This window comes from Mya arenaria, chromosome 14, assembly GCF_026914265.1.
Source record: "Mya arenaria isolate MELC-2E11 chromosome 14, ASM2691426v1".
NCBI lineage: Eukaryota > Metazoa > Mollusca > Bivalvia > Myida > Myidae > Mya > Mya arenaria.
In genome coordinates this window covers 43,047,442-43,073,782 of record NC_069135.1, presented here as the reverse complement: position 1 = coordinate 43,073,782, position 26,341 = coordinate 43,047,442, and the positions used below count along the sequence as shown (strand labels likewise).

The 26,341-nt window shown below is 35.3% G+C and overlaps 1 protein-coding gene across 1 annotated transcript; it reads right to left on the bottom strand.

Annotated features, from left to right (window-relative positions):
• Positions 1–7,916: 7,916 nt before the first annotated feature.
• LOC128216157 (uncharacterized) lies at positions 7,917–22,039 on the bottom strand. The gene is made up of 22 exons (XM_052922737.1): positions 22,004–22,039; positions 17,848–18,073; positions 17,601–17,735; positions 17,031–17,165; positions 16,380–16,724; positions 15,626–15,721; positions 15,132–15,302; positions 14,949–14,995; positions 14,675–14,786; positions 14,403–14,528; positions 14,210–14,299; positions 13,536–13,631; positions 13,042–13,212; positions 12,859–12,905; positions 12,585–12,696; positions 12,313–12,438; positions 12,120–12,209; positions 11,643–11,744; positions 11,451–11,540; positions 11,147–11,236; positions 10,712–11,050; positions 7,917–10,377 (listed from the first exon to the last, which is right to left on the bottom strand). Exons 1-22 carry the CDS (start codon positions 22,037–22,039, stop codon positions 10,130–10,132), a joined length of 3,030 nt encoding a protein of 1,009 aa, XP_052778697.1. The 3' UTR covers positions 7,917–10,129.
• Between the last annotated feature and the right edge of the window lie 4,302 nt (positions 22,040–26,341).

Here is a 26,341-nt window from a genome sequence, read left to right as displayed (position 1 = left end):
GATAACCTGAAATTGACATTGCCACTCATATAATTTTTGTCAAAATATCTTAGTTTTACTGATATATTTTTTTTTTTAAATCAATATTATAAATACATCTTTTTCAATTTTCATGCATCTATCAACATTTATTTATCTATATTTCCTTGAAATACAGTCATATTTAAATTAGAACCCTTGATTCACATTTACACACATCTACACTGTGTCTGAAATAGCTTGCTTCCTTGTTTGAAATTCATCAATTTGAACCATTAGACTTGATTTACATGAAGATAGATGCATGTTTAGCTTCCTCATTTTCATTTCATTATTTAAAAAAGAACATATGTAATCATCACCCTTGAGTCACTTTTTTCCCGTACATGTTAATTTTGCCTTAATTATATTTCCATCGGCTTGTTAGACATGTATCAACTTTAAATAAGTTATCCTGACTCACATATACATACATGTGGACATACATGTAAACATTGTTTTATCCATAGTGCATTGCCTAAGTTAAATACCATTCATAAATAGTATCCATGAAAAAAATTGACCCACAAATAATTACATTTCATTGTATTGCCTTATTTTATCTATATCGCCTTGTCCGTAATTGAAGTACAAAATAGTTAAACCAGTACAGCTTGTTTCATTTTATTAACGGTTTAGAACGGTTGCACGGTCATTATAAGTAGAGGTAATGAAATAATTGATTGACTTTTGTAAATATAACAAGGGACAAAAAATAGGATATGAGGATACACACGAACAAATGGATTACCGGCGGCGTTTAACACTTAACCCGCGCTTTAAATTTAAGACGTGTGTAAAGTTGATGGTTTAACAACATGTGGAATGGACTAATTCATTGTATCATATATTTCAGGGCTCGCTGTTACAGACGAGAACGAAATGGCTCAGGGTTTCAAGTACGACAATGAACACCAACGTGTTTCACAGCGAATCATGCATCTGCGGTTTAGCTTGACCATTTAGCATGTTTCTGCGATATCTAGAACCGTTGTTGTAGAACCACCACCTGTCATGGATCAAATTGGACGACTGCCAGACCCTAACCTGACAGCGCCAATATATCCCTTCAGTTCATAACACTGCAACGGTTAACAAAAAATGGGACAAAATATGAAGATCATCGCTGTACATAAATATCAAGCCAACAACAGTTCCATACCGAGTTTGTTTTCGGAGGGAAGAACTTGAATTGAAGTTATCATTTACAAACATTGGCTTATATTAGTTCGTGATTGGACCTATACATTTAAGCAAATTAATCAAAACGAATATTATTGTTCAATAAATAATTAAAATAATTGTCTTCATTCCTTCTTTGAGCCTGTGTAATTAAATATAAAATCCCGATAAGCACTTGTTTTGGAATAAGGCAGGCGCGCGCGCACAAGTCCCGATTACCACTGGTATTGGAATAAGGCAGGCGCGCGCGCACAGGACACGATAAGCACTGGTATTGGAATAAGGCAGGCGCGCGCGCGCAAGTCCCGTTTAGCACTTGTGTTGGAATAAGACAGGCTCGCCCGCACAAGTCCCGAGTAGCACTGGTATTGGAATAAGACAGGCGCGCCCGCACAAGTCCCGATTAGCACTGGTAGTGGGATAAGGCAGGGGGGCGCGCACAAGTTGCGATAAACACTGGAATTGGAATAAGGCAGGCGCGCGCGCGCAAGTCGTGATAAGCACTGAAATGGGAATAAGGAAGTGCGCGCGCACAAGTCGCGATAAGCACTGGTATCGGAATAAGGCAGGCGCGCGCGCACAGGACACGATTAACACTGGTATTGGAAAAGGGTTGGCGCGCGCCCACAAGTCCCAAGTAGCACTGGTATTTGAATAAGGCAGGCGCGCGCGCACAAGTCGCGATAAGCACTGGTATTGCAATAAGGCAGGCGCGTGCGCACAGGTCTCGATTAGCACTGGTATTGCAATAAGGCAGGCGCGTGCGCACAGGTCGCGATTAGCACTGGTATTGGGATAAGGCAGGCGCGTGTGCACAGGTCCCGATTAGCACTGGTATTGCAATAAGGCAGGCGCGTGCGCATAGGTCGCGATTAGCACTGGTATTGGGATAAGGCAGGCGCGTGTGCACAGGTCGCGATTAGCACTGGTATTGCAATAAGGCAGGCGCGTGCGCACAGGTCGCGATTAGCACTGGTATTGCAATAAGGCAGGCGCGTGCGCACAGGTCGCGATTAGCACTGGTATTGCAATAAGGCAGGCGCGTGCGCACAGGTCGCGATTAGCACTGGTATTGCAATATGGCAGGCGCGCGCGCACAGGTCGCGATAAGCACTTGTATTGCAATAAGGCAGGCGCGCGCGCACATGTTGCGATTAGCACTGGTATTGCAATAAGGCAGGCGCGCCCGCACAGGGCGCGATTAGCACTGGTATTGCAATAGGGCAGGCGCGCGCGCACAGGTCGCGATTAGCACTGGTATTGCAATAGGGCAGGCGCGCGCGCACAGGTCGGTATTAGCACTGGTATTGCAATAAGGCAGGCGCGCGCGCACAGGGCGCGATTAGCACTGGTATTGCAATAGGGCAGGCGCGCGCGCACAGGTCGCGATTAGCACTGGTATTGCAATAGGGCAGGCGCGCGCGCACAGGTCGGTATTAGCACTGGTATTGGAATAAGGCAGGCGCGCGCGCACAAATCGCCGTAATTGTTATATTATTATATTTATTTTTCAATAAATAATTAATATAAATGTCTTCATTCCTTCTTTGAGACTGTGTTATTAAAAATAAAGTGTTTTTACATCTATTCATGTGCCCACGCTATAACAATGTTTGTATGCGGTAGGGTTTCACTAAATCCTAGGTTACAGTATCAGAAAGATATGGTTAAACCACATTTTTGTGGACATACTTATATGTTATATAAGAAGATTTCCAATACGGTTTTCACCCCTAACTCTAAGGACATGACGGACTATAACCAAAATGGACCAGATTATGATATATCATAAGTATATATAAATAAACGAAACGAGGGTGAAAAATCAACTGAAAACAGTAAAATCGGTACCTGTTAGACAAATAATGACCCTATTCAATAATAATATTTACCTTATAATACTTGGTACACCGTTGAAAAATGATGTCTCTTTTTATATTAGAAGTAACTTAATTTTCTTTGTATCTTGTATGTCATTTTACGTTTAACAAAGACACAAACAATTTCGCATTCAAAATTTAATCTCAAGTGATACACAAGGAAGTTACTATGTATAATCACCTTCAGTAATCACAAGGGCATACACGTAACAAAATATGTGCCTGCACTTTCAGAGGTTGGGAAGCTAGATAAAATGTTGAGACTCCGAGTATTTTACAATTTATATATCTCCATATTCAGCACGTAGACTGTATTTGTGTCGTACAAATAATATATATACTGCAGATTTCTGACATCGTCTTAAATTATGACAGCCCTAGACAATAGCATACTGCATTGTTTATATCACTTCGTTTTCTGAAAATGATTTTTACTGCATATTTCATTACCGAAATTTCCGTCTGTATAAATTAAACATCCGGGGATTGGTCATACCCTTTACGAAAACACTCAATTTATGTTCCTCCAGTGAGTGTATATAGACGGTATTTGCGCCGTTCGAGTTTTAGATATCTCAGATGTCTGATACGGTTTAAAATTATTAGAACCAAACACCATATCATACTGCGTTATTTAAGTAAAATGGTTTTCGTTTGGAATTCATTAAACAAAAATCAGTATACAAACGTATATTCTGGATCTTAAGTATTCGTTATCGTGTCGGGTTTTATATGACATAATAAACACAATTACTTAATTGTATTTTCCGACATACTTTGTCATCTGGTAGTTGAGTTGTAAAAAGCGCTTTAGAGGCTCAATTCGGCCTGTTAATAACTACTATGAAAAACGATAAGAATAGAGGCAAGCATGCTTTTTAACCAAGGCTCAGGTTTGCAAGCTGAATAATGATAAGGTTGCACGAGGAATTTCTTTGTTTAATTAACAAAAGGTTTGCACCGGATTCTGTTCCTTGATTTCGTATAACTGCATTAAGTATTGTTCATGATTTGCTATTTATTACGTTTAAAAATAATATCCTCTAACACGATAGTCCATGCTTTTATAAGAAAATCACATGGAAACGATGATATCCTTCTTGTTTAAAATGGAAGAAGAAGTGTATGAAACACAAAAAACATATACCTCCATGCATGATGTCAAGAAAATTGCTTTACTGGTGACTAATGATGATATAAGCAAACTTTAGAGAGTATACATCAAAAAATATATATTTATTGCATTAGTAATACCTCCAAACTCCATCCGGACAATGAAATGGTGTAATTGAAACAGTCATTGTATTAAATATTCAGCTGTTGTCATGTGTCTATTTTGACAAATGAGGATATTTAGTCAAACGAGGTTGAGTCAATAATGTGATATGCCTTGTATCCTTCTTTCAAATATGCAAACTGAATGAGGATTGATGACATCAACATGTGAGCATATTTCTGTCTTCCACCATATTGGACATAATAGTAGAATAATAAATGAGTTCATTTGTATCTATTTTCCCCAAAAACGTTCAGAAAGGACACATGTAATCGATTAGATATTAACATAAGGAACATGGCTATGAAATGATACTGTTTATAAGTTATAACATTAACGTTCTGCTCCGTAAAAATTCCAGTTTCGGTTTCGTGTTATTGTCTATATATAGAGTAGTGTCTGTATGTTCAAAAAAGAATACTGCAACATTTAAATTTAGTGTAATTCTTCTGTCAAACATCAAAGCGCTAACATATCGCAATCGTAATTTTACATATCCATTGCATCTAACTACACTGCGAAACCTTTGTTTGTAATAAAGTGCCCATTTTCCCGCCTATGGCAAGTTAATATTTAGAACATTGATAGCAAGTACATACGCACTTGCCGCTTAAATGTTTTGCTATCGGGAAAATGCAAATATTTGATATGGCTGTCATATACATGGCAGCATAATAACAGTATTCTTAGTAGAAGGTAGGTTGCGGATAGATATCTGGGCTTAAATTAAATAAATTGATTAGACTTGTTGATATGAAGCACGATATAGCAATGCTGTATGCGTACTAGTTACTGATCATACATCATAAGTTATCAACATTGCAGAATATAAATAGACACAAATAACAACAAATAGTAAAGAGGCATGTCATAAAAGTGACAAACATAAATATTATAAAACAATTACATTTTAAGGGTAGTGTTTCTTTATTTCATTTAATCTTTCAGATATCAAGATAATGTTAACACTTCTCGTTGAGGTAGTTAATTACATTTTAAGCAGAGGAAAGGTGACGTAATTATATCAGTCTTAGGTTATGTCTACTTGTTCTAGAGTGAAATCTAAAGTCTGATATAAGACGTGAATAGCTACCCCTATTCATAGCTTAGACATTAAGCAAAAGAGTATTTAATTCGTTACATCTGATAATTAGGATCAGTTAAGATATCTTAATTACTAGCGTATTTGTTTTAACTAATTTTGAGAAAATTTAATAATTATCAAGGGAGGGAACTCTTTCTTAGCGCCGAATGTTTAATTGTCCGCCCTTCTTTATTTTGGCGCCTTTCTCACTTGTTCTCTAGTTTTAATCCGGTTCGGACGTGTGTTTTTTAAAACCAGTCAATGGTCTACTGTTGATCTCATCAGATGCTTGTCTTTCTGGATGTGGAGCTATCAATCAGTGTGGTGAATTCTTTCATAAAACGTTTCCCAAATGTGTGCTTGAAGCGTGCTCAAATATAGCTCAGTTTGAGTGTATCAGTGTTGTAGTCGCTTTAAAGTTGTGGTCTGTGAAATGGCAGGGGATGAAAATATCCATATTTTGTGACAATCAAGCAGTTTGCTCTGTTTTGAATTCTGGGAGAACCAAGGATCCAATCTTACAGAAGTGCCTTCGCGAGGTAGCATACTTGGCATGCTCTCGCGAGTTCGAGCTTCGAGCAGTGCATCTGTCCTCGGCCAGCAACAGACTTGCAGACTTACTCAGTCGCTGGCATTTAGATCGTTCATACGCAGAACTATTTGCGCACGAGGCGCTTCTGAATGGATATACGGAGATAAATGTGGATGATTCAGTGTTTATCTTAGAAAACGATTGGTGAACATATTGTTATACTTTCGTGATATTCATTGATTGGTCGATACACTATTATTAACATATATTTCTACATGGGTTTTGTTTTTGAGTAAATTTTGTTAACCTGTTTGTAACCCATTTGATCATTTGAATGCATGTATTGGTAATTCTACATTTAATGTGCCTAAGTGTTCGCAATAGTGTTTATTTCATGAATTTTGATCATTTCGACATTTATCTTTATTTTTATTTCTTAATACCTCCACGGACTTATAATGGTTTAATTGTCCTTGGTACCTCTTAGTTTGTTAACATTTGTATAAATAAGCTGTGCTTTTAAGATGCGTTTCTTCTTTTAACAGATGAAGGATCGAACAATAGTATGGGGCTTAATCTTCTTCGCCAACAGTTAGTTCATACCCAACGGTCTGCTTATTCGCACGGGACCTACAAGAACTTAAAGACTCAAATTCGCTCATTTCTGTTATTTTGTGTATTTTATTCATTGCAAGACTGTCCTGTAAATATTGAAACACTTTGTTTATATGCCCAATTTTTAAGCCGCAGCATGAAATCTCTCCAAAGTATTAAAAACTATATTAACGGGGCTCGTATTTACCATGTCTTGCGAGGAGAAGTTTTCCCTGATATTTCCAACATTTCTTTGCAACTCACTTAAAGAGGGCTAGGAAAGTTACTATTTCATTCCCCAAAGCAGGCTCCGCCCATAACGCCAGATATTTTGAAGCAAATGTATGATGTTCTAGATTTTGCTATTCCATTTCATGCTACGATATGGTGCTTATTTTTGTTTGCATTTTACATGATGTGCAGGAAATCAAGCATAGTTCCTGATTCTAGTGTTAAGTTTGATAAGTCTAAATACCTGTGTAGAAACGATGTGTCAGTGACAGATTTTGGCATTGTTGTTTTACTTAAGTATGCTAAAACTAATCAATTCGGGGACAAAAACGTAGTTATTCCGTTGTGTAAAAATGACTCTTCTTCTTTATGTCCAGTAAAAGCGTTTCAAAACATGTATAGGTTAGTTCCCTTGGCACCCTCAGAATCGTTGTTTGGTACAGTTTCCGTTGGGGAGGTGATCCCGCTTGACGCGAGCTGCGTTGATCGTATGTTTCGATGTATTATGACGCAACTTCCGATTGCTCACGCTCACGAATACACCATGCACTCCTTCAGACGCGGAGGAGCTTCCTTCTATTTTAAATGCGGTGTGCCGGGGGAACTTATTCAATTGTTTGGTAACTGGAAATCCGACTGTTACCTACGCTACCTTAGATTTTCATTTTCTAGCATGACTGACGCGGCACGGCTTGTCGCTTTGGCTTCCTAACTTAGATTCTGGTATTTAAGTTCAGGTTTGGGCCGTTTTTTGGGAGGATTTTTGGCTGCTTTTGACAAAACTTTATATCTATGTTAATTTCATTTACAATCTAGCAGCCCATTATTTCGGCCAAATTAAATTTATATTTTACATTTGTCTTTGTTTTTCCTGAGCGCAATAATTACAATGTATTTTTAGTTAGATCAGTTGATATACATGCGTTTTAATTATTGTATGTGTATTGTATGTCTTTTCGGGGGAGTTTATGTAAAGTTTTTGAATTTGTAACGTTAGTTACTTTCCAATGTTTACTTCATTCACATACATGTTTGAGGGACTTATATGAATAAATTTGGGGTTACCGACTTGGAAATGTGTACACAAACAGGAGATCACTGCGGATTAAACAAGTTTATTGGTACAATATTAGGTCCAACATTCATCAGAAAAACCGACATTAAAAGCGGCTATAAACAAAGACATCACACACAACAACCACGTTTAGTCAAATGTTAAGTTCTTATATTGATAAATAATTTACAACTAGAACAATTAAACAAGTGAACAAATAAATCTTCACGTTCATTTTGTTAGGATAATATGTCTATTATAAAGCTTACTGGTGCTTTTGTTTTGCTTATCTCCCACCGCGAATATTTGTCACGGTTAATGACCGACCTTGTCTTGAAGACGGTACCTGGAGTAATTAATATAACTGAAACTCGTCTAACTACCGGGTATTTCAACAGCTGCACTAGCGGGTCACCTGTCGCTTTAAAGCGCCCAGCAAAAACCTTTAAGGTAGCTTTAAATATTGGATTAATGTTCCTTACAAATGCTTCACTGTCACTGTTCACTGTTAAGTTTAACATTTTCAAAATTGGATCAGGGTTTCTGCAGTAGCTCGTATGCTAAAGCGTATTCCCATTTAACAAATATGATTCAACATACCACTACGTCAAGTACAAAAATAGGGAATTTTGATACCATTTGCAGGTTACAAAAACTACTGATGATTTTACTTTATCATATGCACATGAACATTACATATAATATTCTCTTATATATACAGGGCTTGTATCTGGAAACTATTTACAAGAAAATAATAATTGTGATGGATAGATCGAGTAGCTTTTGGCATGTAGTTCTGTTTTAAGTGCACAACAATATCAGAGACACAAAAATAGCCATGAATTAGTATTTTATATAAAATTCTTGTCGCATTACTGGTATAATCTGATGTGGGAAAACCGATAGGTTTAGATATAATAACAGATAATACATGTTTGAAAATAAACATTAAAGTACAGACATATCTTACATGTTAATCTTTTAAATTAATATGATTTAGATATATATATACTGTATACATCTATGTGAAAAACAGATACTTGCCAAAATCACAATGTATCGCAAGAAATAAATATGACAAAAGGATTTAATTTTCATAATGCTATGATTAAAGTATTACTAAATTTAAATGTCTTATTTAATAAATGAAATTGACATTCAAAAAAATCTTATGTTCAAGATTTATGATGTACTGTAGCCAAAATGTTGCTAAACAAGACTGTTTTATCTTCAGTGAGACACGTTTCAGAGTTAAAAAACATGTATGGCACATGCCGCTAGGAAGTCAGCTAAATGGGATGATGTATGATCTTGCTTTAGACATGTATATATACGTGAAACATGCTGTACTGTTTAAAATATTGTGTACCTATATTACAAACAAAGAATTATAGATTAATCAAGATAATACATGTATTACATAAATGATCTTGCTATAAACATGTGTATGTGAAACAAACTGTACTGATTCAAATATTGTCTACAAATATGTTTTACAGACAAGGAGATATAGATAAAACAAGATAATTCAATGACATGTATTAATATATGGGTCTTTTTTCTTAAAGATAATAATTATGAATGGTATTTAGACAATACACCATAGATAACACAAGTTATACATGTATGTCTATGTGTATGTGTATGTGCGTCAAGAGTACTTATACAGTACTGGTACATTTCTAACAAGCTGATGGAAATATAAATAAGGCAAAACTACCTGTATGGTAATATAAGAATTCTCCATGCCAACGAATGTAAAGCATTTCACAGTACATGTAATTGTGTGAAACGAGGGTACTGATTATGTAAGTAACATCTAAAATATAGATAAGACACGATGGTACATGTATTTATATGCATTTTTTCCTTAATCTGAAAAAAAATATTTGCTTTCACCGAATGCGGAAGTCAAACCTTTAAGAAATTACAGTTGAAGAATTACGGCGTTTAAAAGAATTACGAGTATGATTTAAGAATAAGTATTTCAATAACAGTTTAGCAATCCATGAACAGGTACGATTCATGGCATTGGAGCCATTTGGGGGTAAGCAGTTCTGCCGATAATGTAGAGGGATAGTCTAAAACAGGGAGAGTTAAAAGAGAGATCCTTCTGGAGTGCAAAACACAATATTTCAAACTTTTGACAACACCATTCTAGGGTTCATTAGCATTGTTCGTTTGTGCAACATTGTCAACAAGCATAAACTCGGCGAAAGCGGTAATCTATTTCAAGAGGTCGAATGTCTTAAAACGTTTAGACATATATTTGATTATTTTATGTATCTTCCTCTACTGTTGCTAGGCTAGTACATTCGTAGATAGCGGAATCTTTGAAGGACGAAGCCCTACTCAGCCATGACTTTCTGCTATTTGAGCGTTCTCTGTAAAGATTTTCGAATTGAAGTGGCAGGTCTCTGGATTTGTTTTCCATGCGATTTCTAAACATGTGTTGAGCAGAATATAATCCTTCCGATGAATATTCTGATTCTGGTTCGAAGTGATCGAAATTGCCTCCTTGTACACCTGTGAATATAATGATAATTTAGAATTGTATCACATTACCACATGTCATAATCAAATGTGTGATTGCAGCGGTCAGCACCAATAGCGATAACCATGTAGAAAACAGTTTATATATGAAAACTATATGCTTTTAGGACAACATTAAAACATATCTTTTACTAAAAAGGAAATTCTCAAAGATACATTTGCAGCATATGATTCACCTTGACATTCTTATAAGTTTGTGTTACTTTCCCAATCCAACATCTGTCTACTCTTTTGATAAGCTGTTATTTAAATATATATACATATATATATACACTTAAATGAGTACCTAACGCCAATAAATCAGTACCTATTATGCTCTCGCGATGCAGTTTAAATCTTTCTCCCGCGGATGCGAACTCTATTGCAACTTTTAACTTTTGACATTGGAGTTCATTTATATTGTTTTTTAGATTTACAACAGCCTTAAATTGTTCTAGTTCTTCATTGGCTAGTGTTTCAGCTTCCAACAATAACTCTTGTTCTTTCTTCAAAAATTTCCAATCTGCATCAATAATATCATCAAGGGTTGAGCTATCTTTTAATAAACTGGATGAACTTGTACATTTCGCATTTGTGACATTGTTTTCCCTTGAATCGGCTGTCTTTGTAAATGCATTGACAAGTGGAGGTTCTTCGTCGACAGTATCTGAAACCATATACAGTTCAGAAGTTATTCATTTTGGACAAACACTACAATAAATTTATCAAAGTATATCAGAAAAAGTGCTTGGAAAAACTGTACCTTGAGGATGGGGTGAACAAGCTTCGTCGTAATATTCATCATCACAATCCATTGCGGCTTCTGTTCTATCATAAATAATATTAGCGCACACTAGAAAATAAATATAAAGTTGTATATATCATTACAGAAAATAAATACAAAACGTATGCAAATGAGAAGATTAACGAAAGTATGTGCAGCGCGAAATAGTGTTGCGGATGCTTTTTACGGGAAATGACTTAATATGAAAACTTGATGAAATTACAGTTTAAGAAGAATACCAAAATATATAAGAAAAAGTGCTTGGAAAAAGAGAAAACAGTACCTTGTAGATCGGGTGGTTCGACTTCTTCGTAAGGTTCATCATCATAATCCGTTGCGGCGTCTGTTGTATCATAAATCTTAAAAGCGTCCACTAGAAAATAAATATAAAGTTGTATATATCATAAAAAAAAAAAAAACGCATGCAAATGAGAAGCATATAACACAAATTATCTCTCGCGTTGTAGATGACTACCTGGTGCCCTTTCTCGAAGTAGAGGTGAAAATGTATACGTGTCATTAGCAGATTCCGCGCACTCACCCGGCAACGGAATTCGTACCTTATCGAATACTCTTGCTGAAGATAAAGTTATGAAGAAGAATCATGAGAATTATTTTGAAATAACAGAAATGTTTATGGTGATATTTATTTTATAAATTTAAATTTCTTTCGCACTAACAAGTAGCGGATGAGAAATGACTTCATGAGATTTCTTTCAATTGCATCGAAATTGGGGGAAAATTGATAACTGTGTCCAAATAAATGGACTTGAACTAAGAATGAAACCTAGCCAAATATTTCAAACCATTTAAATGATGCCAACAAAAAAATGTGAAGATAAAATATGTAGTTGGATTATTTTTGGTTGATAAAAACTTCATGAAGTTACAGTTTAAGAATAAATTTATAAAAAAAATCAGAAAAAGTGCTCAGAAAAAGAGAAAACTGTACCTCGTAGATGGGGTGATTCAACTTCTTCGTAACGTTTATCATCACTATACGTTGCGGCGTCTGTTGTATCATTAATCTTGAAAGCATCCACTAGAAAATGAATAGTTGTTTATATCATTACAGAAAATAAAAACAGAACGCATGCACTGAGAAGCAAATAACACAAATTAGCTCTCGCGTTGTTGATGACTACCTGGTGTCCTTTCTGGAAGTGAAGGAGAATTCCTTTCTGAAAGTGGAGGACAAAATGTATACGTTTCATCAGCAGATTCCGCGCATTTACGCGGCAACGGAATTGGTACCTTATCGAATACTTTTGCTGAAAATAAAGTCATGGATAAGAATCATGAGAATTATTTTTAAATAACACAAATGTTTAAGGTGATATTTGTTTTATGAATTTGAACCTTTTTCATATTAACATACGGCGGATGAGAAACAAGCATGAAACCATCCATTTTTTACCACAGTCCTTTGGAATAAGCCAAGTTATTCCTTCAACCTGCACACCGTAGAAATCCCCGTAATCTTCCACCACTTTCAGACAATCCCCTTCAGATATCGACAATTCCATTTCCTGTCATAAAACAATGATTTACGTCTGTATAAGTGATATGTTTTGTCTTTTATAATTACAGTTGTTGAATTCTAATGTGTTCTATCTATAATATATATCGTTTATTTACTCTCAGTACAGACTGTGTACATTTACATTAGTAATCCGTCAACAATTGCTCACCCTTTCCTTTTGCCGTGAATGCAGGGCGATAACAAAAAAAGGAAGGTCTGGAATATAAAATAAATAAAAAAGTGGTTTTATTTATAGAATCCTTTTTTTACAATTTGATTGCTATATAAAGAAAACGAAACTTCAACAAAAGTAACAAAGTGTCTCATGGTTTTAACATCTAACATCTCTCGCCTGGTACTGATTTCGTTGAAGCCCAGGAAGACCATGTGTATAATTCTTTCTCCATTGTGTCCATGATCGACGATTCCTTATTCTCATAGTTCGCATTCGTATTTTGTTCATTTACATCATCCGGTGATGTGCTTTTCAAAGTGGTGGTGTCGCTATCGGGATTCGTTTCAACTAGATAAAGTGATGTTGATGAGGATCTATGCTCAAAACGTTCAGTTATTATTTTACCTATTAACTATATTCATTATTATGTATTTTTGTACTGGAATTGAAGATGTTAGATATAGAATGTTATTAAACATGAATTTCGTCTTTATCCTTAAACAAGACGACGTATTGTTTCAAACAGATATGTTCAGGGTTGTTTTTCTGTTGTTGTTTTTTCAAGAATAGTAATAGTTATGTTAGTGTACATATTCACGCATCTAACACACGAACTATAAAACGATAATTGTTTTAAATTAAAATGTTATACATGAGCAAAACAAACTTACCATTTAAAGGGTCACATTGTATCCTTTCTGTGACTTCTTGCATCGAGTTGGCTGGTGAATATTCCGCGTTAGTTCTCGTGGAAATTATCTTTTGCCCTGTACAAGAAGGACCGACAATAATTGAGATATTTAGCAGGTTCAACCAATCTCTTCCTTTATAGTTTAAAAATGCAGTTAGGTTTACTGCTTTGATTCATGTTCTAATATTTTTAAAGAGTTATAAAGAGTGTTAAAGCTTGTCCCTGTTTTCATGGATTGAGGTAGAACAGGACGGAGCATCTTAATTTTTTAAACTATACCTGCGTTCAATTCAAAACAAATTTGCGCCAGAATTTCAGAGTTTAAAAATAATACCAGAAATCCTGCTTCTTCAACCGTTTGAGGTCATGCATTCTTATAACTCACTCTATTCAAGCCTGATAATAACTTATCAATTCAAAGTATTCAATACTTTACAAGTGTGATCGATTTGTTCTTCACCGATTGCGCAATATACTGCATTCTCCTCCCTTGAGCTAATAAGGCTTAAAACTAAACGTTTGGATTCCTGAAGACATTTTACGCTCTCTTCTTCCATAACGCTTTTGGTTGATAAAAACTTCATGAAGTTACAGTTTAAGAATAAATTTATAAAAAAAATCAGAAAAAGTGCTCAGAAAAAGAGAAAACTGTACCTCGTAGATGGGGTGATTCAACTTCTTCGTAACGTTTATCATTACTATACGTTGCGGCGTCTGTTGTATCATTAATCTTGAAAGCATCCACTAGAAAATGAATAGTTGTTTATATCATTACAGAAAATAAAAACAGAACGCATGCACTGAGAAGCAAATAACACAAATTAGCTCTCGCGTTGTTGATGACTACCTGGTGTCCTTTCTGTAAGTGAAGGAGAATTCCTTTCTGAAAGTGGAGGACAAAATGTATACGTTTCATCAGCAGATTCCGCGCATTCACGCGGCAACGGAATTGGTACCTTATCGAATACTTTTGCTGAAAATAAAGTCATGGATAAGAATCATGAGAATTATTTTTAAATAACACAAATGTTTAAGGTGATATTTGTTTTATGAATTTGAACCTTTTTCACATTAACATACGGCGGATGAGAAACAAGCATGAAACCATCCATTTTTTACCACAGTCCTTTGGAATAAGCCAAGTTATTCCTTCAACCTGCACACCGTAGAAATCCCCGTAATCTTCCACCACTTTCAGACAATCCCCTTCAGATATCGACAATTCCATTTCCTGTCATAAAACAATGATTTACGTCTGTATAAGTGATATGTTTTGTCTTTAATAATTACAGTTGTTGAATTCTAATGTTTTCTATCTATAATATATATCGTTTATTTACTCTCAGTACAGATTGTGTACATTTACATTAGTAATCCGTCAACAATTGCTCACCCTTTCCTTTTGCCGTGAATGCAGGGCGATAACAAAAAAAGGAAGGTCTGGAATATAAAATAAATAAAAAAGTGGTTTTATTTATAGAATACTTATTTTACAATTTAATTGCTATATAAAGAAAACGAAACTTCAACAAAAGTAACAAAGTGTCTCATGGTTTTAACATCTAACATCTCTCGCCTGGTACTGATTTCGTTGAAGCCCAGGAAGACCATGTGTATAATTCTTTCTCCATTGTGTCCATGATCGACGATTCATTATTCTCATAGTTCGCATTCGTATTTTGTTCATTTACATCATCCGGTGATGTGCTTTTCAAAGTGGTGGTGTCGCTATCGGGATTCGTTTCAACTAGATAAAGTGATGTTGATGAGGATCTATGCTCAAAACGTTCAGTTATTATTTTACCTATTAACTATATTCATTATTATGTATTTTTGTACTGGAATTGAAGATGTTAGATATAGAATGTTATTAAACATGAATTTCGTCTTTATCCTTAAACAAGACGACGTATTGTTTCAAACAGATATGTTCAGGGTTGTTTTTCTGTTGTTGTTTTTTCAAGAATAGTAATAGTTATGTTAGTGTACATTTTCACGCATCTAACACACGAACTATAAAACGATAATTGTTTTAAATTAAAATGTTATACATGAGCAAAACAAACTTACCATTTAAAGGGTCACATTGTATCCTTTCTGTGACTTCTTGCATCGAGTTGGCTGGTGAATATTCCGCGTTAGTTCTCGTGGAAATTATCTTTTGCCCTGTACAAGAAGGACCGACAATAATTGAGATATTTAGCAGGTTCAACCAATCTCTTCCTTTATAGTTTAAAAATGCAGTTAGGTTTACTGCTTTGATTCATGTTCTAATATTTTTAAAGAGTTATAAAGAGTGTTAAAGCTTGTCCCTGTTTTCATGGATTGAGGTAGAACAGGACGGAGCATCTTAATTTTTTAAACTATACCTGCGTTCAATTCAAAACAAATTTGCGCCAGAATTTCAGAGTTTAAAAATAATACCAGAAATCCTGCTTCTTCAACCGTTTGAGGTCATGCATTCCTATAACTCACTCTATTCAAGCCTGATAATAACTTATCAATTCAAAGTATTCAATACTTTACAAGTGTGATCGATTTGTTCTTCACCGATTGCGCAATATACTGCATTCTCCTCCCTTGAGCTAATAAGGCTTAAAACTAAACGTTTGGATTCCTGAAGACATTTTACGCTCTCTTCTTCCATAACGCTTTTGTTTTGACAGCTGAATTTGGCAAACGAATCTGACAATCCTAACAGTTTCGGGAAGAAACAGTTTAATGCAGAATGCAGACAATGGACGTCACTTAAACACACTTGAATGACATTCAATGACACTATCATGAATGCTACATCACAAATAGCATACACAATAATTCATACCTGTTTTTCCTTCATGTAGTTCAGGTAGATCTAAAATATTTGCCACATCAATCATTTCAGCATGCCGAAGAGCGTCAATAAAAAGTTTGTACCAATTCTCACTTTTTGTTGGTAGGATTTCTAATAACAAATCCGCTGCTGCAATTTCACCTTGCAATGTCTGTTGACATTCAATGCGCTGCTTTTCCTCGTCGTTTATAACATCAGCATTCCAAAGATATGCTGTCAACTCCGTTGGAACAATCTGTTTTCGTACTGTAACGCTCATTATTTTTAAGAACTTCTTTTGGTAACTATAGTCAATTACTGAACGACCTTTTAAGCATTGAGAGATATATTCATAGCCTGAAAAAATAAAAATAAAGCGCTACGTGAAATACGCGCTACGTATTGTTCAAGATTAAATTTATCTGATTTTCGAGTCGAAAATGCGAAAGGCCGCCATTTCTCCGGGGAAAGGCCGCCGCGTTTATACGTATTTTTGCTCTCGATTCTGCGGGTTTTCGCACTTGATGCCCTCTCGAATTTTGACATTTTAGCATGTTTACACGTTTTCGCTTAGAAAAGATGAAAAAACCCAATGGCAGAAAGCAGGCATTAACTATATATAAATGTACGTATTCAATAATTCGTAGATTTTATCAATCATACCACATCGTTCTAATGCCTCGACAAACTGCTTCCATCGGCCAAGTTCTTCGCTTTTTTCAATCTCGTCAACGAGGCAAATCATTGCGTCTCGTTTACTCTTGTCTGTTGCAATATTTCTGTATTTTTGGGGATATTCTGGAATAACCAAAACAGTAAATACATTAAGTTATGAGTAAGCGTAATCACCGTTTTGAATTTGTTTAAGCTTTAACATTTGAACAATATTATACATCGAACGAAAATGTTGCGGCAGAAAGTTTGATAGAAAGAAGTTCCCCGAAACATTTTGCAATTTCCTCAGAAAACATTCCTTCACCAATTTCCTCAGTAAAAAAGTAATGAACAGTTACTGTAAATGATGTTGAGACAGCTTCTTAGCTAAAGAAGTCAATCGGTTTAACACCGTTAAATTATGTCCACTGGGAAGAAATCTGTTCTGGTGTCGGTTGTTTTGTGGTTCGAGACTATGACTATTAGGGAAGACACTCCTCCTAGTTGATATAACTTGACCAGTCCCCCTCTTAACACATTTTTGTAAATGATGTAAAGTAAGAAGGAAATCCGACTTACCTACAAATGTAAGATGTGGGAGAACTTGTCTTACGTCGACGTTGGAAATAATCATTTCTTTAAAAAATTGAAGCCTTTCTTCATACTTGTTCCTCTCATTTGAATTTATTTGCTCATCTGTCCAAAATTCTTTATCTAAAATATACATATCTAGTTTCAAGCAAAGTATGAAATGTCCATAACATCATTTTGTAAATATGTTCATACTTGTGAAATCAACAGTTGGAAATGTCCAAAAATTGCATACCGACATAATCGTAGATATAGCTGCTGGCTTTAGCCTTTGGTAGAGGTGGAAGAGGGCGAACCTTCATCTCTGGACCACAAATTACAGTTTCCTTCATAACCAATTCTTGACACAGGGGACGTTGACTTGACTCGCCCTGAGACCCTCGTACCGTCCAAACGGTGTCCTCATCTTCAACAGTTGGGTTCACGTGATTGCAGGAAAGTTCCGGATCGCTGTATCCTCGCTGGTGCATATCATCCAAGTACAGATTAAATAAAAAAACAATGCCTATATTACCTACATAATGCTTACCAAACATGCGACCTACGCGAACCACCTAGATACATGCTGTTGTTTTTTACGTGTTAGAATTACGTGGACATGTATCGCAGCTTGATTCACAGGCAGGGTTGCGCAGTTTCCTGATACAGCTCACGGTATCTCAGCCATGGTTTGCCAGCTGCAATCATGTTCTCAGCGCGACTGATACGGGTGTCGTAAGAATGATCTGAGATAAGCGCTTACAAATATACGCCCCTTAAGTAACACCAAGTACAAGGTTCAAAAAATGTTTTCAACAGCGTAATAGTAATGTGGCTTTCGTTAATTTGTGCAATATCAAAAATTTCAGATATTGCCCTTCAAAAAGTGGGTATTAAAAATATGTATGTGTATGGGGAAGAGGGAGGGGGCCTTAAAGCATTTAATAACCAGCTCTGATTTTGAAATTATTTCTATTCTTTTCACGTAAAATTGTATTTTTATTCTCATTTTTGAAAATGACAAATTTTCAAGTATATATTTTTGCAAAGAATTTAAGATAAATCATGAATTGTCCTGTTCTTCTACAGGTGTTATATATGTTATCAATTGCAAAAAATGTAAAAAGCAATATGTTGGTCAGACACAACAAAAATATAGTCAGAGAATGAACAGTCATAAGTTTGATATAAAGCATTTTCCAGATTCATATACAAATGTGTCCGAACATTTTAATGCTCCTGACCACAGTATCAATGATTTTTCTGCCAATTGATAAAATTGAGAACAATTGGAAACGATTATTAAAGGAGAGAAAATGGATGCACATTCTTGGCACAGTCATTCCTAATGGTATGAATTCAAAATTAAAAAAAATCACAAAATTAATCTGGTTTATAACTGTTTTAACCTATTTAATGTTGCATAGTTTAAACTGGTTTATTGATGTTTGTTAATGCATTTATATTGCATTTTACCAGTATAATTGTATCTCTTTAGATCCTATAAGACATTATTTTGCGCAAAAATGTATGCTATATTTTGACGTTATCAACGTTGACGTCATTTGATGTTGACGTCATTTTCTGTTCATTATATACATACAACCTGATGAAGGCCGAATGGCCGAAACGTTGTTTCATAAATGAATAATTTGTGTTGAAGTTGGACTTCTTTAATTATCACCATATTCTCAAATTATAAGTTTACGTTTTTGTAACTGAACGGATTTTTGCGACCGTCCTTTTAGATTGCAATTTAAGTTGTTAGGCCAGAAAAAGAATTTGGCTGGTTGACTAAAATAAAGTAATAAATGAATAAGGAGAAGAAAATATTTTTAAATTTAAATACGGTCAAAGGTCCTCTCTACTTGGTATGCAGTCAATGTCATCTACACCGCGCGATAAAGACAAATTGCATATACATCACTGTGAAATAATGCAGCATTTTTAAACAATATATATTGTTGCATCCGAATTTGTCAATTCGTCAGTACATAAATGTACATGACACAAACGTACTTTTGAATGAATATATTATTTCAGTCGACATGACATGCGATCAGGTACTTAGCTTCAAAGAACTCATTGCCGAATATAAAGCTTTTTCTGTTAAGAAGAAGTAGTGCCCAGCAATGAGGAGACACAGCCATATTCATTGTAAGGTTGATATGTGGAAATAGTGTTGCAAATAGGAAAACTCTTGCAGTGAGGTTGTGCTTCAGAAAACATCAACAAAAAGTGACAGTAAAACTGAAATAATATTGACTTTAAGTGATTAGCAGGGACTTTGACTTTCGGTCTAGCCAAGCCCGGGCAGAGTCCCCGCCCTGCGGGGACGAACTACTGGTGAAACCCCCGCCAAAATGCCCACGCACACAAGGGACTCTGTGAAAGACCCATTCCCCGCTATATTTGACACGAAAACAAAACCACCGCATTCACCCGATACTGCGGGGCCATCTGGTAGGTAAAAACACGGCCCATTTCTTCGGCTATCCCCGGTATACCCCCGGACCTGGGGGCCTTGGAAAGAATTGACTGGTGCATTGTTTTTGGGTGTAAGTGTATAAAATGTTTATTTAATGATTACATTAATTTGAATTTGGTAGAGGAGATTATTGGACTTTAAAGCCAAATATATGTGTATGACAAAGTGAGCATTTGAACATATATCAATATTCATTATAATATTGAGACATTGAAGACATTGTGTTGCATAGAAATCAAAACATACTTAAGCATTTCAAATGTCATTCATATGTATCTACGAACATGTCTTTCCTGTTTGTTGTTACTTTGATCTTTTGGTTTTGGGTTTCGCCACAGACGCTATGAAAAATACATGTTCATGTTTTGTAAAAAAAATAGTATGAGTATGAAATCCTTTTTTTTTTTCGCACCACCCGTCCAACATTTTTTCAAAAAAATCCGTTAACCAATTAATAAAAAAAAATGTCCTTACGCATGCACCTACGCAAATAATCCTGTCAAAGCCGAAGACATTCCTTTGTCCTTGTTTATTGAATAGTCACTTGTTTATTGAATAGTCACACAGAAATCTTTTCAGTATTGTGAAGTGCCATTGTGTTGATATCGAAACAAAACAGTGTTTAAAGAAATATATATTTCCTGGTTTCAAAAATAAACATATATCGTTATAACCCTTAAAAACTTAACATTTTACTAGTATTTACAATGCTGACATCATTTGGTTGAATACTTTTTATCATTTAAGTGCGTGCGTGCGTGCGTGCGTGCGTGCATGCGTGTGCGTGTGCGTGTGCGTGTGTGTGTGTGTGTCAAAAAGCAAGGTAAACAAAAGATATTCATCAAGGAATATTCAGGTATATTCTTACGAATCTTGCGGATTTGATACTAAAATAATACAACTCCTCGTGCAATCTAACTGTTCAATGAGTAGATAACGGAAGCTGTATGTAAAATTATACAATTAAAAACGAAAAAGCAAGTGTATAAATATGTTCTCCACATGATCTCGTTGAGAATTCTTATACAAGTACTTACAAACTAAAAACTACACTATGGAAAGAACTTGCCTGTTTATTATATCGCGGAGAGATGGATTAAATCGGCTTAAGTAATAGTTTGATGACATAAATTCAAATCTATGCGGAGTAAGTTTTGTAAACGAGCCCTTCTTAATCATTAAGATATTAATTGGGGTCATCTAACTGACTAAGAATACAACCTCATTAGCTGACCTAATGTCAACGCAAAATCTGACGCAGGGATTGTGTATCAGATGAGTTGCTGTGGGCGGACCTTTAAATCAGCCGGGAAAGTTGAAGTTCTTAATGATTTAGCCTGGTACTTTATGACTGCCTATCTGCAATTTCATTGGCTCTAAATGTAGGTTGTATTCGAAATAGAAAAAATTGTGTTATTATGTTTTTACAAAACGAATGGTTTGATGCGACGCATAATTTTGTGGTAGAACAAATAATGTATAACAAGTTTTAACTGGTCTAGATTAAATTGTGTTAATTACTCCATGATTGATGCTTATTGTGAACACACATAATACTGGATAACAAGAAATTGAAGGAAAAATACAACTACTTTTTGACTTGAACAATATGATTAAACAAGTTCTTGGCTGCTTTCACGAACTATCTTGGACAATAAACAAGCATGCAGCAGTTACAAACATAAGTGAAATGTATATATTGTGAAGAACCCTTATATCAAGGGTCCCGCTTAGACGTAACTGCAAAATATATAGCAAGTAACATACATATCACACTAAGATAATTTCTTTTAACAACTGAGACCATTATTGAAAAAGGCTTCAGTTTTGTAGGAAACGTGTACTGTAAAGCAAGTTTCGTGGTATCAAAAACACAATTATTTATTATGAAATGATGTATATACAACATTCGGAGCGTACGTACCTTCTTCTTCCTAAACCAATGCTTTTTCCCAGACATCACTGCAATTAAAACAACTATACCAAAATGTATCAAGCGGCATTTCCTTTCAAGCGAAAACCGTGGGTATTTACCCGCTTTATATACAGGCTGAAGAATCATGTGACTCCACCGGGGTTCTCACATTAATCACCACGGGCCGAAACCGATGAAAACAAACAAGAAAGTTACGTTAGTTCCTAAATAACTTTTTTGAGAGAAAAGATATGAAAATATTACATTATTTTGTAACTTCTGTACTCATTCTTTGGCATTTTTTTCTTTACGAACCGGTATGATAATGCCCATTTTACAGGTTTTTGGAACGAACGGCATGGAAATGTGAACAGTTATTGTGGGTAAATATGCGAATTATGCTTCCTTCGTTACTAAGAAGCTTACAATTTTATCATGATCAGCGGAATTAGCATAGTCTATGCCGCTTACGGAGTCCCGCCTTCGGTCTTTACCAGAGTTTAATTGAGAGTTTTGTTTCTTAAAACATTTCTACAAATCTTTTCACAATACGGCCGTATGACAAAACATTGCTTTAAAAACAGGTTTGTTAAAGTGTTTCATGTCACTAATCACCTAATTAAACTTCGGTAATAAAACAGAGACAGGGCTTTTCAAGCGGCCAAGACTGCCCTTTGTTTTGTTCAAAATGGTGTAGTAAAAGAAAAGTTCTCTTTGATTAAAGTCTTTGTTTAAAGCAGAATGCTGCCTTCCGACGTAGTATATATGACGTATTATATCACGTGGTATACACACACTGGTAACAGTGTTTCAATTTATTCAGCGGTTACGTAATAATCTAGGATATTGTAAGCAGTCGTGTCGGCCGAACCCAAGAAACTTTGAACTTTGTTGTGCAGTTCTGTGTGGAAGTTTGTATTAAAATTGTCTGTACATTTCGGAAGAAACATGTTTTCGTAACATGTGAATTATATGATAGTGAATGTCAGATAACAATTATTGAAATCGCAGGTGTTGTTTTCGAGAAAAAGAAAATACCTACCTGTGTGACCTGCGCTGATGATGGGCCAACTACAAGCAAATGACAACGCAATGTCATTTCCCCATTCGGAGCTCCTCGGCCATTTGTTTTTCAAAAACAACCTCGGATGTATGCCGGTACAACAGTTGGAGTAGTTCGTAAATTTTTGAATAATATCATTGATTAAATAAAGTGTTTAAGAGTTGTATTTATTGATCTTAGTTTAAAATGACTGCCAGTGAAATGTTTTATTGCAAACATAATAAAGATTCCCAAGAGTTAAGTCATAAAGTTAAATGCTAAATAAGAATACGCGATCTATTTGCAGCGGACTTAAACGTACCACTTTTTTGAGTATGTAAACCGTCCAAATACATCCGAGGTTTTCGATAAAATGGCCGAGAAGTTCCGAATGGTCATTTCCCGCGCTACAAGCACTGCAGACATGTAGTACCTGATTAATATCAGATTGTTTCAATTAGTTTTAAAAGTAAATAAATACTTAGATGAAATACAGTAACAAATACAACATAAGCACTTTTCTTTGAACAAAATTTGCTTTCTTATAAATGGTGACGCCACACCCGGTTATATGACGTCATAATTTTGCTATATGTTTATGGCGTAATTTCCGGTTTAAAAACTGAGAGTGACGAACGTTTAAAAAAAGCAAGATAAATAATCAAGTTTTCTTCTAATGATTTAATTAATCAAGTTATACAAATGATTCTTTATTATAAAAACAAATTTAGAAATCAACTTATGATTTGCAGGATTAGTATCAATTAAGCAAGGTTAGTTTCCAATTATATGGTGTACAAGCTTGCGGATTTATATTGTATTTTTGTAACATTACAATATGTGTTACACAGATTTTTTTTTATAAAACTTGAAACATGGTATAGCATTGGATAAAACAAAAGAAGACAAGCTTTCTTTACTGACATGTAAATCTGGCGCAATGTTCCGTCGATGAACGACCGGTCATACCTCTAGTGGAATATATGAGGAATGACCGGTCGTTTACAGTACCATTTGTTGATCAAAGGAAGCTCTATTGTCGTCGTATAGGTAACCCTAAAGGGTCGTTTCCACTGTTTCCGCTGTTCTTTTTAAAAATGATATGCCACTGTGTAACTACCTATGAAAGGGTAGTTTGAAGAGTTTATATTTTAGTGAGATCGGCAATGTTTTAAAGTAAACTGTCCGAGTGCTGACCTTCTTAATAGGCAAATGTAGACCTTTTGATCTGGTCCGCACTTGTCGTTAAAATGCAAAGCAACGGTGAAGTCTATACCGGTGATGGAGAAGGGAGGTTCTTCGCTAACTCTCGCGGCAACCTTGCGGCTGGTGACACATTGGCTTAGGACAATTTATACGTGCTTCCGAATGGATGAATTTAAGAACTTCTAATATAGGTGCTTGTTTGTAAGTTAACAGTACTTTCATATAGAAATAAGGACTTTAACATAATGAAAATAGTTTTTAATTGGGATGACCAAGACAAAATAATGTTTATTTTGTATGGTTGAAGTCAATTCCTCAAAATCATATAAATTCATTGGCGGACGTAAAACCAAAAGCATAACAAGGGCAGCCAAACACTGCAATATCCCCGTCTAATTAAGAACAGTCTCAACTTCCTTTATGACAAGGGATTGCAAATAAACAATGGAAAGTTACCCCAAATAACTGCACCCAGAATTATGGTTCATGTACTATGCACTACTCCTCAATATATGAAATTGAATATTAAAGATTTAAAAAGATAGTAGCAAGACTCAAACATAGGGATTGTAGGTATTCGAACAGCAGCTAAGATTAAGCATTAATATTGAAAAATAATGTTTTAACTGCTTTGACAGTACAATTAACTGACCAATTGAATCACTAAGGCATGTCTAAGAATATTGGGACCACCTTATCAACGAGCGAACGACAAATATTACAAAATCAAAAATATCAGCTATAGGTTATTTTAAGGTAACCACATACATTACAAATGTTATTTGCTCATTCGAACTGTGTTTTACGTGCTTAAAGCACATTTGAGCAAATTCAATATTTGCACTTGGTCAACTTCAAATAACCATTAAGACAAATTCATTGTACAATACGATTGATGAGTATCATTGGCCCAATGACAATGAACACATTTTCCAGGTCCTGTGTGTCTTCAGTTATGGGCATATATACTATGCGCCATAAAGACAGGCACATATGCATGAAATTGCGCAACATATCAATCATTGCATACCTTGTCAATATCAAGACGAAAGTTGTATTTATTGGTATCATCCAATGTTTAAAGATGACGCAAGCATACTTTATAATCAGAACAATAATATCATTTTTGTAAACATCTCATCAGGAAGTTTTGGAAAAAAGAATGAGAAAAGAGAGCGAACAATGCAAATGCAGTTTAAGCATGTGTATCTATTCATCAAGTTGAAATCATCCGGTAAAAGGAAGTGTTTCACATTTATATTGATATCACAGATAGCGACCAAGTATCGGTGAATCTAGACTAAGTGGCTGTTGATGAAAATATCGCGAACGGATCAGAATCCAATATGATGAATGTTGTGCTAGTTTATCCTATCCTACGGTTTAATTCCACACCGCTAGCAAACGACATGTTATAAGGAGGCCGCGTCTATGGCGACATTCAGAAAAGAGTTGTATAACATATACGAAATAAAAAGGGCGATATCAATCATTTCTATTTGTGATACAACAAATGGCGTTCCTGATTGGTCGTGGAAGAGTTTATAAAAAACGTCAACATAATAACTACGTTTCGAATGTATGAAGGTTATGATGATGTGTATCATATACACTGTCAGGTACTAATAGTGCCACTATTATATTTCACCGAAAAGAATCTCATACTTTTTAATTTAGAAAATGACAAAGTGGCGTTAATTAATCCTTGTAGAATTATCAAAAGGAGACGTGTTCTTTACATGACAAATTTAAATTCGAATTGCGATAATATACGGGGTTTTGATGCCGATTTTTAACCCGTATTCAATTATCATGTATATATAAATACCCTCACGTATCATATATGAGGAAACCAACCAAGCTATTATTAGTTTTTAGGAATTACCATAGTGGTATCCCAGCAAAAACCAGATATTGTTTTCATTATAGTATTGAAATCGCAATAGTAAACATGCATTCTATAATACCAAACTGCCAATTCAATGCTCTTGCCATTTCAATCATCAGGAACAAAAAAACGTCATGCACCTACGCAACCACGACCTTAAAAACGTAAATTACTGTCACTTCAGTACTTGAAGTACCACACATACGTCAAG

Coding starts and splice junctions, on each gene's coding strand:
- LOC128216157 (XM_052922737.1), bottom strand. CDS start 22,039: ATGTCTGGGAAAAAGCATTGGTTTAGGAAGAAGAAG. Junction 15,722..16,379: donor ACTACATGAAGGAAAAACAG/GTATGAATTATT, acceptor CTTCTTGTACAG/GGCAAAAGATAATTTCCACG. Junction 10,378..10,711: donor GCATCGCGAGAGCATAATAG/GTACTGATTTAT, acceptor TTATATTCACAG/GTGTACAAGGAGGCAATTTC.